This window comes from Nematostella vectensis, chromosome 3 (genome assembly GCF_932526225.1).
Source record: "Nematostella vectensis chromosome 3, jaNemVect1.1, whole genome shotgun sequence".
Classification (NCBI taxonomy): domain Eukaryota; kingdom Metazoa; phylum Cnidaria; class Anthozoa; order Actiniaria; family Edwardsiidae; genus Nematostella; species Nematostella vectensis.
In genome coordinates, this window is record NC_064036.1 from 17,236,625 (window position 1) to 17,251,344 (window position 14,720).

A 14,720-nucleotide genomic window follows, 5' to 3' on the forward strand; every position below is an offset into this window, starting at 1 on the left:
CTCTGTGAAACAGTTTTAACAGTTTTTTTTCTCCGACGAAGGGCTAAGCTCTAAACATCAGCGCAACTACTCTTTTTCAGCCTGTGTTGATTTATAGCTTGTTTAATATAACCCTAAAAGTTGGCAGCCGTGTGTTTCTATGGCAACGGTGGCCTTTCATAATGTAATGGTTGCATAAAGCAAGTTGAAGGCGTTTTATATCTGTTTCTCCCCCTTTTTGCGCCACGTTATCATTCTGTCACGTGCCAATGCACGTGCGAATGCCTCACATTCTCATGCCATCGAGAAGCCAATCGGCGATCGTGTTTTAGCGTCGTTTCGGTCCCCAGTCTCCACGGGTCAACTTACGCTACAACACCGCGACAATGGCGACCAAACTATCTCTACATCAACAACCAGATGGAACCTCGCAACAAACCACGATAATCTCAAACACGAGAGGAAAATAAAACGGCTATCCAACATGTCGAGCCTAGTTATTTTAGATTCGGTAAGTATATAACTGTGATTTAAGTTCTAGCAAAACAAATGCTCAGTCGAGTTGCCTTTGCATGGGTAAGATAGCGTGCTGTGTAAATCTTTTATATTACTTTATTGCTAAAAATTATACCTTTATGGGTACATATAAACAATGGATGATATTTGTATGCTCAGTGTATTTGGTGTATATATGCAGAGTTTTCAATTTTACGGAATGTAGTAATTAGAGTTAGCCAATATATTAAAAGTTACGTCTTTTGTCCCCGTAGTACCTCTGTTTAGAACTCAAGTACCGTTCGTAATTTCACGAATAAAATAAATCACACCTTGCAAAATTTCACGCCTTATATCAGAAGATGAAAGACATAGCTTAGGTGAGCATTTTATCATAGATAATAGATTTTTTATACCCTAGACCCATTCTAGATTAATCAGAGCAGGAAAACAATACGCGGTGATGTCGATCCTTTATTGTAAGATCTAAACCTAAACATGCACCATGTCTGGTTGTTTTGGTAAAAATAGTACCCCTGTTCTACAAATTCCAAGGGTAAAACAATTATTTCTCAATTATTTGCTCATTTAAGTGCGTTTCTAACTAGTTATTTTTAGAAAGACAAAGATAGCATTCCATATGATAGCGTTCCTTAGAGATGTTATGAAATGTGTTTGTAATTGCTGGGTAAACAAATCGGTCCATTGACAGAGATCATTGTTATTTGCATTGTAGGATAAACAAGAAACAGCAGACATAGATGCTCGTCTCAAAAGTGATGGATATAGCACCACTATCCCAGTAGAGCACAAATTACGGTACATATGGCGCCAGTTGACAAGGGCCGAATCAAGCCTGAAATCCTCACTGGACAGCGTGGAGCAGTTACGCAAACAACATGCAGAGGAAATGATCGAAGTGGAGAATTATGTCTCCCATATACGTCAGCTCTCAGACGAACGGGAGGCTCTCACGCAGGACACGGAGGCAGAAAATGATCAGCTGAAAGCAGAATTGCAGCAAATGAAAATGGATCAAATAGCTGGCACTGTGGTATCTGAAGGGATCTGTGACATGTTAATGGAGGCCGGGCTTACTCAGGTTGCCAAGGATACTAACTCTGTCAAGAATCAAATCAGTTTTTTGCTGAAGGAGAGAGTTGGAAATAAGGAAACCATCAGGAAACTTGAAAAAGAGAAGGATTTGTTTCAAAAAGAGGCATCATCTGGGCAGGCTAACAAGAAAGCCATGGAGATGGTAGAGGCAGAGCGCCGTGAGATGGAGGAGGAGATGAATCGCATGCGCAAGTCAACCCAACAGGTGAAGCTGGAAATGAGCAAGATGCACGAAAAACAGCTGGAGGAAGTGACAAATGAAAAAAACAAGCTGAACTTGGAGATCCAGAAAATGCAAAAACAACACAATGATGACATGGCAGAGCTTATCAAGAGATTTGAAGGTTTGGCAGCTCTTCTTTTGAAGAGGCAAATTATTTAAACTTAAGGAGGGGGGCATTTTAAGCACAGTCTTTCAGTTTCCCTTTCAAAATGTCGCCCCCCTTAAAAAAAGTATGTCAGACGGTAAGTATTCCTGATTTGGTTTTGGTGTCTCTTTCATCCTGAGATTTGGATTTTTTTTTTCCTCAGCCATAGTAGAAAAAAAAATTATTTTTTTTTGTCTTAACCTACTCTAGATATATATTTATACTAAATCCTGTTATTTGAGAAGCATTTTCTATATAAACAGTGACAATCTTTTGTATAAAACATGACAAAAATCTGGAAAAAAGATAATAAAACCCAGTAAATGTTTTTTTCTCCAACCAAACACAACATATCAGTTATTATTTTTGATCAGCTGTAAATCCTGGAGATTTTTAAAAACATAACAGGGAAAAATGAAATTACAATATTTTTCTCTTTTCTTACAAAAAAATTGAACTTATATTTTAAACATCTACCTTTTAGATGAGAAAATGAAACTGGATGAGGCTAGAGAGAGTGAAAAAGCCAAAACTACACAGCATCTGACAAAAGCTGAGAGGGTTCTCAGTGAAATGGAGGAAATCAAACTGAAAATGAAAGCTATTGAACAGGAAAAACTATCCCTACAAACAACTGTAAGTTCTTCACAATATACCCAATGTACATTCTCTATATTGTAGGAGAAAAAAATGATAGTATGCTAGAGCATTTGAAATAATAGATCACATGCTGACATTTATAAGAAGTGACAGCTGGATGTTCTAACAACGCACCTTTAGAAAAAAGTTTGCATAAATTTGACAGCATTTAGTAAAGTATTCAAATATGTTAATTTCACAATTTTGTTGAGGCATGAATGTTAATCTTTAACAGAAAAAAATGACAGGAAAATGAGAAGGGATTTTAGAATTGTTCATTATATTTCTGTTTCAAATTTTTTATATTATTTAAAGTAAAGTGCTTCTGCTTGAGGTAGTCAATCAGTTATCTGAATTAAGGAGACTTGCTTTGCAATATTTCAGTTGACATAAGTCACAATATGAGAAAGATACATGAATAATTTACTCTATTTACATTTCTGTGTCAAAATGTTTTGCTCTTTGGTCTATGATTGTACTTGACACTCTGTTGTCTATAATGACTGCATATTCAGAATTTGACTATTACTTGAATTCTTGACTAAAATCTTTCAGAAGTTATCAGATTTGGTTCTTTTATATTTGGCATTTGTGTTACACATGTTCTTTATTGCTAGAGATTATTTCATTGATCTAACTCTAAAATGAGTGCTCCTTCGCAAGGGTTATCAGATCATACAAATCTCCCTTATAATTGAGTTCTCAGGGCTATTACAACGAAATGGATCGAATTCTCAGTTCTGAGCCATAACAAGGAAATGAATTGAATTCCCAGTTCTCTGAGCTATAACAAGGAAATAGATTGAATTCTCAGTTCTCTGAGCTATAACAAGGAAATTGATAGTACATACCAGGAGGTTATTCAAAAAACTTTAGAGTACTCTAATGGTGTAGTAAGGCAAGAAGTTTTATAATGTCTGAGGACTATGAGTATGTGTCCTGTATAAGCCTGATAGCAGAACCAGCCTCGATATACCACGATCTGCGGTACTGTTACATACAGCTTGCATCTTGTTGTAAAGAAGCATTTCTAATGCATGCAAAGGTATTGTGTTGTAAGAATTATGGGGGATTAAAATCTAGGTCTTTTAGTTTATGAAATAATTACCTAGTGTATATTGTTTCAATTTAGCTTGTATTTTGGTGTACATTTATCTAAAACGGTTTAGTGTTCTAAATAGACATCCTGACTATTACTGTACTTTTTATGATTATCTTTTAAATATAGCTTTTATCTTATCTGTGAATGAATGCATGTATGTTGTGTGAGTTTTTTTAGTCTCACGTTCCTTTTTAATCTCTACCAGGTAAAGTCTTTAGAAGATGAAATCAAAAAAGAGAAAGAACAGCTGAAAAAGAACAAAGTGGCACAAGATGAACAGGGGAAAAAACTGAAGATGGAAGTGTCAATGACCAGACAAAAGCTCCAGGAAGCCGAGGTATGATTGGTAGACATTAGGAATAACAATTGACTTTGTCATTAAAGCTCCCACTTTTATAATCATCAGCAATGGCTAAGATGTTATCAGTAATGAGAACAATGACAAGAAAAAGAAGATTTTTGGTTCATTTGGTAAAAATTTAAATCTCTTGTTGTTTTGTCTCAAAAGGCAAAAATCCGGTCTTTACAAGAAGAGTGTAAAAATTTGGAGTCACAATTGAATATGGCCAACACTGACTTGAAGAACATCAGAGAAAAGGAATTTAAGCTTAACTCGGAAAAGGTATGTGGTTTTAGTGCCTTTTTTGGTCTCTTGTACTATTTTCTCATATTGTAATTTATTTAGAGAAACATTGAAATTAAAAAAAATATTTTGTTGCCAAGTTGAATGAGCTGAATCTGATAATCCATGCATTTTGCCTTTATAGGAAAATCTATTAACTGAAGGAAAAACCAGTAGTCAGAAGTAGGTGAAATGTTGTATCATTTGACATATCTAGTGAAATCCAGCAAATTGTTTTATGAAAAACAATCATAAATGCAAATACTATAAAAAGCTTTTCTCTGTTTTTATCTGTTTTATCTTGTTTAATTGGGATGTTTTACTGTTGCACGCTTTCGTTGTCTTTTTTCTGTTTCCTTTATTTCCCTAATTAACCCTGCTGTTGCCTTTATTATAGTAATACTATGTTTTGTCTTGTTAGTAATATAATAATAACTTTTTAAAGATAAGATATGAGAGCCTTCTCTGGGCTTCTTTGCCCATTCATTTTCATATCTGTAAGAAATATTGGCAAAAGAAAAATACTAACTATAAATGATGTCAGAGTGAGCTCCATTGAATATGTTATTTCTTTTTCTAATATGCTTTAACATCAGACTTCAGTCAAAAATCAACACCCTGACGGATGAAAACAATAGCTTAAAGGTGCGGCTCAAGACAACTGATGGGACCATAGAGCGGCAGATCCAGCAAGTTGAGAGCCTTACTGTCCAACTAGCAGAGTCAGAACGGATGCTTCGAGACAAAGAGGAAGATATGGAGGATCTTGATAAGAACTCTAAGAATGAGGTAAGTATCAGCTACCTATAGTTACCTGTCAATATATAATGGACAGAAATGATGTATTATTGTAGTGATTTGTGATTCAAGATATGCATAGTTTGCAGTAATGGCTGGCTTATTGTGTGTTTTATGCAAGGATATGAATCAACACAGGGGGTTGAAATGGTGATGGTTTCCTTGATGCCTCCTAGTATTTTACTGCTTGCCAGTGGTTATACTAATGCAAGTCTGTTGTATTTTAACAGATAAATTCACTAAAGGCAAAATTAGCAAAGGCAAATGATGAACTCTCTGACTTACGAGATGAGCTGTCAGAGACTAAGCAAGGCTACGAAAAGGTAACTGGACATTTATATGAGCTTTGGTTTCTTGAGTTTTGGCCATTCTCTTATACCATACTTTTTTCTCCCAAACCCCCTGCAGGTCATGCAAAAGGCCAAGCAAGAGGCGTCTTTGTTCAAAGAGAAACTCAATGAGGAAACAGGAAGGAGTCGAGATGTTGAAGGAGACAGAGCACTTCTGAAAGCTCAGATAGCAGACCTTCGCAAGGTGAGCAGGTTCCCTTTTACAAGTTTAGTATTACCTTGCCGTGGCTTTTTTGTTACACTCTCAAATGGAGAGCCCTCAGGAAATCCTGGCAATGCATATGTTGGTGAATATAGAAACAGGCTTTTATCAGAGACGTCAAGACTTGTTCATCTTTGGCTGTGTGCCTCCTGTCTTCAGTGTATGCATACCTTGCATCAAGACCCATTAGCCACACTTGAAGGAGAATAATAATGCTTTTTGTTTACATATTGTTTGTTTACAAGGACTTGGAGGCATCTTTAGCGGCCAGCATGAGCCGAGAAAAGGAGACTATGGAACAAGTTTCATCTCTACAGGCTGAGAAGGACAACCTTGCAAGGGAGCTTGCTGCCTACATCACCAGAGAGAAGAACTTGGTATGTTTGACCTACAATTCTTGGAATTTTTTGTGCATCATTTGATTTCACCCTTTTTGTGCTGGATTTATGTCACTGGAAAATAAAACAGGTATTGAAAACTACTGTAGAACTAAATCAAGTGTATGAGAATAAAAACATACAGTATCTGTGAAAACAAGTGCACACAGAAATGTCCATACTTGTCAGATAAAAATGATACTTATCCATATTCAAAAGGTTAGGCACTTAAAGTATTTTGCACTACAAACCTATCTTAAAAATCCTCTGGCACAAGACGACTTAGTCTTTTGTTTTAAGCCTTCTCATATATAGTATTTATTGTTTTAAATGTAGATGGCATAAAAATGCATTAGTATTACCACGTGCTACTTGTTCTTATTACCTTATTTTTAATGACCGTTTTGTCTATAGGCCAGACAAAGTGATGATCTATCACTACAAGTCCAGACACTGGATGCAGAAAAACGTTCATTACAATCTCTTGTCAGCTCCCAGGAAAAGCAAGTTGCAGATCTCTCTGTCAAGGTACTTAGAGACAACTCTTATTATGCGATGGTGTATCCAGTGCTTAACATTCAAATGACCTGGTTTGCAGCTTGAGAAGTCAAGTGAGCGGTGCAGGCTGATGGAACAACAGTTGCAGATGGAGCAGAGCAAAAGCACAGGTGAGGAATGGTATGGTAGATAGAAAGATATGATGGTTAAGTACAGCTAGTACACTTTAATATAACACCATAAATATTAAGTCAGCTGCAGTGTAACATCAATGTAATATATGAACATACGTTTTGTAGGCTACAGAAAATGTATAAAGCCCTACTAAACGATCTGCCAGCTGGCCTACTTCATTTGCATAGAAACCACAAAGTATAGATTATAAGAATATTTTGATGATACAGTATAAACAGTGTTTAGAAGCCCTACTACAGTATCAATGTGCTAGCCACAAAACAGTATCTATAGAAACACCCCAGGATTGTTGTACAGTGGAATCTGCTTAAAACGAACCTCTATATAACGAAGTACTCGTTACGACAAGCAATTCCCTTACTTCAGCCCAGCCAATATTACAGTCAAATGTATGGGACAGAACCTCGATATTACGAACCCTGGATATAACAAACATATTTCCCTAGTCCCATGACACTTCATTAACTGTGGTTCTACTGTACCATGTTGGTCGAGAAAGATGTAGTGTCTTGTGGGCTGTATATACTTTTATGTCAATGTTAACTCTCCCTGGCCTGTTTTAATCACAGAGTTAACTACCAAGTTCCAGTACAGCTCCCAGAGCAGCTCCTCTGCGAAGCAGGAGGCAGATGCCCTGAAAGATGAGGTGAAAGCGCTGACACAGCAGCTCTTACGGCAGCATGATGCTTCTCTCGACAGTAGGGTAGGTACTCTAGAATGGCATGGAATTACAGTGGTACGTACCACCAGGACCGTCAAGTGGTCGTTAATAGAGGTGCCTAAATGCATTGGGTGGCTACTTAAAGGAGGTGTGTTAATACAGTGGGGGCCGGTTAATAGAGGTACTACATGTTTTTATAAAAATTAATTTATGATTCTATTGAAATTTTGATGATTGAAATTTTATCACTTTTATGTGGATGGGAGCGTATTATTACATAGGTAATTTCCATCTTATCTTGTTACTATCAGAAGACCAATATCACGGACACCTTTTATAAACCTAAACACTTGTTTACCCTTACCTGGTAGTCCAAGTACGAAAAGCTTATCATGAACATTCGTGGTGAGATGGAGCGTGAGCGAGAGAAGATGTCGTCAGAGAGACACACACTGGCAAGTCAGCTTGAACAGGCAACTCGAGAAAACAAAGACCTCAACTCACTCCTTAGGAACAGAGATGAGGTGAGCCTCCTGAATGTTTTAGTAGCCATGATCCCTTTGAAAAGTAAGCTACCTAAGAAGGACTCAATTCGAAATAATATAAATTATGTTTTGTATAATTAGAACCTGGGTTCTTGAAAAAGCATACTTTGGCCTCCGGAAAAAATAAGCGGCGCAGAGCTCTTCTCTGTCGTGCCTGTTCTTCTTACCAATCAGTTCCAGGTTTTGTTTCCCAGGTCTGGCGCAAAGTGGTTTTCGGCTTTGCTTAGTGTTTTTCGGCAGGTTGTGAGGTTTTCCACCCTAACCAAAGGCAAAGATATTTTAACCCTAAGCTGTGTTGCGTGTTGAGATATATGACGTAAGGCGGCAGTCTGAGGCATCATCATTCTACTCGACCATGCTGTTTTTATCTCAGTTGGAACAAGTGCGATAGCTACCCAGATCCCTGCCAAAAAAATACTATAAGCAGCGACACTTATATTTTAAATAGCATGGTTTTTTTCTACACCGAAAAATGTTAAAATAAATTTTCCTCTTTGCTTTCTGGAATTCAGGATTCTGAACCATGTGAATGGCAATAAAAGCACACGGCGTTTAATAGATTCCGTCCCTAAAGAACTAATGATATTTGCCAGGAACTGAGCAGTCTCCGCCAAGAGCTGTCCAATGTGAGCACGACTGGAACCAAGGCCTCCACTGCGCTGGAGTTCGAGAGTAAGATCCGTGGAAGCCTGGAGGCGAGGACAAATCACTTGGAGTCCGAACTCACGAGAGCCTGGGAGCATAACAAGGAGTTGACGACAGCAGTGAGCAACCTTGAGGCGAACAAGAGGCACTTGGAAGTCGAGCTGGATAGGGTAAGGTTTTTAACAAGTGGGAGGACTCAAAAGAGATTTTTCTACTCGTAAAGTATGTAACAGCTCCCGCATGAGAGAGGGAATTTCTATCTCCTCCTCCCCCCTAAAATGCAGGGAATTGGAAGTTCGGGGGGGGGGGGGGGGGGGATGGCATGTCTTTCATGTCTTGGCGAATTTGAAGGGGGTAAAACTCCATGTACCTGACAAACATTTCAATTCAGTTTCATTGCAGTCTATGGGGTGAAAATTACGTGTGGTGATGGGCGGTGTTGAGATGGAAATTACACATATGAATATCGCGCCAAAGTGGTGTATGTAAAAATTAAAATCGTATCTGTTGTGTTGTTAGAAAACCCAGCAGGTCCGGCAGGCGGAGAGTACCCTGCAACGTCGACAGGCCGAGCACACCGCCCTAGTGGTCAGCAAAGATACAGCCCAACAACAGGCAGACGAAGCCGAGGCCAAGGTACCCCGGACAAGTAGCAAATAAAGGTCACTGCCCATTAGCCAGCAGTGACAAGCAATCAGATCTTTAGATATATAAATATGGGTAGCCTATTGTTTCAAAGGTTTGCGAAGACTTACAGTGAAACAGTCCACAAATGGGTTTGAAGCAATTCAGAGTTATACGTATTTTGTTCGCATTTTAGCTGGCGGCACTAAATGGGTAGTCTATTGTTTCAAAGGTTTGCCAAGACTTACAGTGAAACAGTCCACAAATGGGTTTGAAGCAATTCAGAGTTATACGTATTTTGTTCGCATTTTAGCTGGCGGCACTAAATAAGATCTTTAGATATACATATATGGATAGCATATTGTATCAAAGATTTGCGAAGACTTACAGTGAAACAGTCCACAAATGGGTTTGAAGCAATTCAGAGTTATACGTATTTTGTTCGCATTTTAGCTGGCGGCACTTCGCAAAGAATACGAGAATGTGATTGGCGAGCTAGAGAAAACCCAGGCGGACTTGAAAACAGCGAGCGAACAACTGATGGAGATGCACATGAAGAACGAGGAGAACGACAAACTGAGGGGCCATCTGCAGGAGGAGGAGGCAATCAAGTACGTCAGGCAACGACGTCATGCTAGCTTGTGACGCAATGATAAGAAGTCATGCTCGCGTACATCACGCGTCTCACACATCGACGTGACGTCATGCTAGCTTGTCACATGTTACTCAGCTTGTCACGCAACAACGTCATGCTACCTTGTCACGCAATGATAAGAAGTCATGCTCGCTTACATCACGCATCTCACACATCGACGTGACGTCATGCTAGCTTGTCACACATTTTACTCAGCTTGTCACGCGACCACGTCATGCTAGCGTATCACGCAATGATAAGAAGTCATGCTTGCGCAAGTCACGCATCTCACACATCGACATGACGTTATGCTAGCTTGTCACACAATGATAAGAAGTCATGCTTGCGCAAGTCCGCATCTCACGCAACGATATGACGTCATGCTAGCTTGCCACACGTGTTACTCAGCTTGTCACACAACGTCGTGACGTCATGCTAGCTTTTCACGCATGTCACACAAGGATTTGATATCCTGCTCGCGTTAAACACTTGCAACGTAGTGGTATGACGTCATACTTACCTGTTGCGCATGACAAACAACGATATGATGTCGTGTGAGTTTGTTAGGCATGGTACGCAAGGATATGATATTATGCTTGTTACGAACATAACGCCAAGACAACTGTTATTTCTAGGCTTCAATTCAGATTAGAGCTTGACATTGACTGTTTTTTTTTTTCTTAGGGGAATCCAGCAGCAGACAGTACAAGAGCTGGAGCGGCAAGTTGGCCTGCTTCAGGAACGAAACAACGCCCTTCAGCGCACTGTTAAGGAACACGAGACCCTCATGGATAAGCTGAAACAAAAGATCGTCAGATCCACGGACCAGGTAAGAATTTGCGTCATGGGGTAGACACATGCGAGTCTAGGTATACCCTCATTGATAAGCTGAAACAAAAGATCGTCAGATCCACGGACCAGGTAAGAATTTGCGTCATAGGGTAGACACATGCGTGTTCTAGGATATACCCTAATGGATAAGCTGAAACAAAAGATCGTCAGATCCACGGACCAGGTAAGAATTTGCGTCATGGGGTAGACACATGCGAGTCTAGGTATATCCTCATTGATAAGCTGCAACAAAAGATCGTCAGATCCACGGACCAGGTAAGAATTTGCGTCATAGGATAGACACATGCTAGTCTAGGTATACCCTCATTGATAAGCTGAAACAAAAGATCGTCAGATCCACGGACCAGGTAAGAATTTGCGTCATGGGGTAGACACATGCGAGTCTAGGTATACCCTCATTGATAAGCTGAAACAAAAGATCGTCAGATCCACGGACCAGGTAAGAATTTGCGTCATAGGGTAGACACATGCGTGTTCTAGGATATACCCTAATGGATAAGCTGAAACAAAAGATCGTCAGATCCACGGACCAGGTAAGAATTTGCGTCATAGGATAGACACATGCTAGTCTAGGTATACCCTCATGGATAAGCTGAAACAAAAGATCGTCAGATCCACGGACCAGGTAAGAATTTGCGTCATAGGGTAGACACATGCGTGTTCTAGGGTATACCCTAATGGATAAGATAAACATGTTCGTCATAGGGTATATCGTCAAGCCTCGTAGGGAGAAGTAGCGACACGTTGTTTTCCTCAACATCTTACTTTACAGCATTCGATTCCGAAGATTTTTTAAAATTATTTGTGTGTTTTGATAGCAAAAAGAGAAAGAAAATGAGACAAAGACGCTAGCAGAACGGATGAACGAAGTTTTCCAAGAAAACGAAATGCTTAGAAAGGAGTTAATAGCAGCGGCAGATCGGATCGATAACCTGCAACGGCGCAGCGACGAGAAGAAAACCAAAACGCAAGCGAAAGTACAAGCCCTCAGGTAGCAACAAAGTGCCTGTCCTTATTAGATTGTTTCAGTTATTCTCCCCGATTTAATTTAGAGCCTGTTAGAAAACTATTCTTATCATGGTTGAAGATCCAACGCTCTTTTCCTTGGACCGTAACAAATCTAGCCGGATTGATCCCCTGTCCTGTAGGTTGCAAAGAATTCTGGTCCCCGAGCATGAAAGCTGTGTTATATCAATAGATGACAGATCTTCTGATTTGTTCTCACAGGGATCATTTCGCCCGCGAGAAGCGCAGTCTCGAATCAACGGTGTTGAGCCTGCAGAGTCGACTCGAGTTGAGCCTGGAGCGGGTTGTGAAGGAGGAGGAATGGGAAAATACCACGGCTACCACCATCAAGACCCTGCAGCAGGAACGAGCTGACCTGCTTACAAGGTACACGCATCTAGGCGCTGCTACTTATCGATACAAGCAGCTTAAGCACAACTGCCGGTACTTATTGATATCCAAGGCATCTAAGTGTACTCCATGTATTGACATAGGTAACCCATTTATCTGGGACTTGTTTTTACTAAAACATGTGTCTAGGCGCAGCTATTTATAGATACAGGCTGCTAAGCACAACTACCGCCACCTATTGATATCCGAGGCATCTAATGCATCCATGTATTGACATAGGTAACCCATTTATCTGGGACAGGTTTTAACTAATACATGTGTCTAGGTGCAGCTATGCATGAAAAAGATAACCCAAGGATATGCAGGCACCATATATATGAATCACGCGGACGTTAAGGAACTTTTACTAACCAGACATCTATTTTAATTTACGTCATATGGTTAGCGAGCTCATTGCCATGTGATCACATCTCAGGTTAACGGACGGCGAGGAGCTTATACGCGAGTACCAACGTCAAACGCGCCAGAGCGAGGCTCGGGCGGCCATGTTAGACAAAGAGAACATTGAGCTTCAGAGCAGAATCAACGTGCTGCTGCGAGACAAGAGCGAGCTAAGCCGCCAGCTCACCACTAAAAACAGGGTAAGAATGTCCTCAGGCGGTGGAGAATTAGTGTGTACAATCTGCTAATATATAACAGATCAAAACAGTCATGTTTCTATTTGTTTTGCTTCCCATTAAGTGGGCATCAAGGCTGCTGGATTTCCCCGAAACCGTGGATAAACTCATAGATTATTTGTTAGTAAACTTAGTTACTTACTTTTAAATTTCACCCCCAAAAAGATGTTATGATAGAAAAGCACAGGACATCTATACCACTTCAAGTGACTGTTTCTATTCGTTGCACTAAGGGGATCCAAACTCTATAGAATAGCCACCCAATCCACAAGGGCACCCAAGTTTCGGTCAAATATCTGTTCGGAAGCAAGGTCACCTACGGATTTCGGGGTTGGCCTAGAAATGTCTACTTTTTTCGGAATTTGTATTTCTAGATCACCTATGTTTCTCGGGAAGAGAGCTGGATCACCTATGTTTTTCGGAGTTGCTTTTGTTACCAACATCACCATTTCTATATTGTATATAAATGACTGCAAACGAATAAAAACGGTATCTTAACTCATTAGGCCGGTTGTGAAATTTTCGTCGTTGGGTGCCCTTGAATCAAGCAAAACTGGATTCACACTTGCGCCGAACTCAGCATTCGATAGAAGATAAATATAAGGGTGAATACATAGCTAGTACGTCTCAGACCTTGAATTTCATGGTTTATGTACAGGAAATGATGATTGGGGTTAAACGGGTTAAACGTGGATTTATTTGTCTTTTTTTTTCTTTTACAGTCGCTTGTCACCAGTCCTTTGAACAGCCCACAACAGAATGGCCCAATTGACTCGCAAATTCTGATGAGTGCATTAGCGCGCCTCCACCAGCCCGAACTGGATCGGACCCTCTCCTCCCCTGACCTCTACTCCCCAGAGGACAGGTCCCCCCTGAACAGATCCATCAACCCGACACTCAACATGAACAATAACTACATCAGTCCTGAACGGCGCACGCCTCTCTCACGTTCCACAGGGAGCGGCAGTGGCCCAACAGGCTCTGGGGGTAGACTTGGTTTGAGCACTCGGTCACAGAGCTGACAGCCAGTACAGGAATACAAACTTGTGTTAGGTTTATAATCCTTTAGTTTATCAGAGACGTTAGCCAGGCAAGAGAGTAGAAGTCTGAGGCCCCTTTAACACTTTGCTGGCCTTATTTTTGACCTCTCAAAATTCGTAATTATTTCTCGTTCACATTGAACCGTGCAAATTTTTCGCAATTCACACGGGTCTCATTCAGTTTAGGTTTCTCTTTTTTCGTCCAGCGTTCCAGCTAGGGCAAGTCCCGTCGAAAATTCGACTGGCCTAAAACTCTTATAGAAAGTTTGGCTTGGCTTTTGGCAGACTCTGGTCTTACGGCTTTGGATTCAGAAACCTTTATATCCTGGTGTTCAAGCAATTTTCTTCCTGTTTATAGTATTCTCCTTGCAAAGCTTTCTGTATCAACCAATGACACAAAAGAAAGCTTTGCGAGGAGATTGATTCAAAGAGAATCTAACCAAAAGTATGGAGTGATAATATTTATTATTGTGTGTATTTTGAGTGCTATTTTAATTTATAATCGTGTGAAAGTACAAACGTTTTATATATTTAAGCATTCGCTTACAGATTTATAATTATGGCATAGCTATTGAATTATTTTGTACAGCTAAAGAACAATAAATACATATATAAGTTTTTATACCAAATTCCAAGGTATTTTCCCAATAAAATATTTCTTTCATAGAATCTCAATATTTGCGTTTTGTTGCGTTCGCGAGAAACTACTATTCGCCCGTTCAATGTTCAAAGCGTTTTTGCTTATACACGAACCATTCTATCAATGCCATAAGTTTCTTCCAATATTTCCCTGGACTTTGGTTAAGGTGATGCGCAGACATAGCTTACTATATGAAATTAGTACGGAAGTAGGTCCCCCCTCCAAACAAAATACCAGCTACAGTAAATATAGGGGAGAATGTTTTTTGTAAAGTGTAGTTCCAGAAAATATCCATACCCCCCCCA

At 39.9% G+C, this 14,720-nt stretch overlaps 1 protein-coding gene across 1 annotated transcript; it reads left to right on the forward strand.

The window, feature by feature from the left end:
* Nucleotides 1-315: 315 nt before the first annotated feature.
* Nucleotides 316-14,444, forward strand: LOC116619261 (myosin-11). The gene is made up of 22 exons (XM_032383855.2): nt 316-490; nt 1,211-1,934; nt 2,443-2,594; nt 3,905-4,036; nt 4,208-4,321; nt 4,467-4,504; nt 4,918-5,110; nt 5,350-5,442; nt 5,528-5,653; nt 5,917-6,048; nt 6,463-6,576; nt 6,647-6,716; nt 7,311-7,444; nt 7,774-7,926; nt 8,541-8,762; nt 9,112-9,228; nt 9,670-9,827; nt 10,535-10,679; nt 11,521-11,693; nt 11,930-12,094; nt 12,534-12,699; nt 13,458-14,444. The coding sequence occupies exons 1-22, from the start codon at nt 464-466 to the stop codon at nt 13,755-13,757; spliced, it is 3,648 nt and encodes a 1,215-aa protein (XP_032239746.2). The 5' UTR covers nt 316-463; the 3' UTR covers nt 13,758-14,444.
* The last annotated feature ends 276 nt before the right edge of the window (nt 14,445-14,720 follow it).

What these genes read in the sequence shown, in the direction of transcription:
- LOC116619261 (XM_032383855.2), top strand. Translation starts at nt 464, where the DNA reads ATGTCGAGCCTAGTTATTTTAGATTCG. An exon ending in TTGCAGATCTCTCTGTCAAG is followed by an intron (nt 6,577 to 6,646) that starts GTACTTAGAGAC and finishes CCTGGTTTGCAG; the next exon opens with CTTGAGAAGTCAAGTGAGCG. An exon ending in CAGACGAAGCCGAGGCCAAG is followed by an intron (nt 9,229 to 9,669) that starts GTACCCCGGACA and finishes TTCGCATTTTAG; the next exon opens with CTGGCGGCACTTCGCAAAGA.